This window comes from Phaethon lepturus, unplaced genomic scaffold (assembly GCF_000687285.1).
Source record: "Phaethon lepturus isolate BGI_N335 unplaced genomic scaffold, ASM68728v1 scaffold26868, whole genome shotgun sequence".
Taxonomy (NCBI): domain Eukaryota; kingdom Metazoa; phylum Chordata; class Aves; order Phaethontiformes; family Phaethontidae; genus Phaethon; species Phaethon lepturus.
In genome coordinates, this window is record NW_010557270.1 from 1 (window position 1) to 261 (window position 261).

General features: G+C 65.5%; 1 protein-coding gene across 1 annotated transcript in view; it reads right to left on the reverse strand.

The window, feature by feature from the left end:
• Window positions 1–7: 7 nt before the first annotated feature.
• Window positions 8–261, reverse strand: part of LOC104625170 (talin-1) — a gene marked incomplete at its 3' end in the record, with an annotated part of 14,261 nt that continues 14,007 nt past the window's right edge. The window contains exons 23-24 of the mRNA XM_010292731.1: window positions 164–240; window positions 8–20 (exon numbers count right to left, since the gene is read on the reverse strand). Coding sequence (XP_010291033.1) covers window positions 8–20; window positions 164–240 — 90 coding nt within the window. The remainder of the gene's footprint in view (window positions 21–163; window positions 241–261) is intronic.

Here is a 261-nt window from a genome sequence, read left to right on the forward strand (position 1 = left end):
GGTCCACACGCCTCCTGAGCCTGTGATGAGGGAGAAGGGAAGGTGAGCGGGGTGACTGCTGAGCCTACTGTGCTAGGGCAGAGACCATGACCTGCCAGTGGGATGTCCCCCCACTGCTCTGTGTAGCCAGGGTCCCACAGTGGGACGGGACCCAGTCTCTCACCTTCTGGGCTGCTGTGCGGAGCTCGGCCAGAGCTGCGGCCAAGTTCTTGGCACACTGGCTGAGCTGCATCGCCGAGGCTTCGGCCGTGGTGGGCGGGG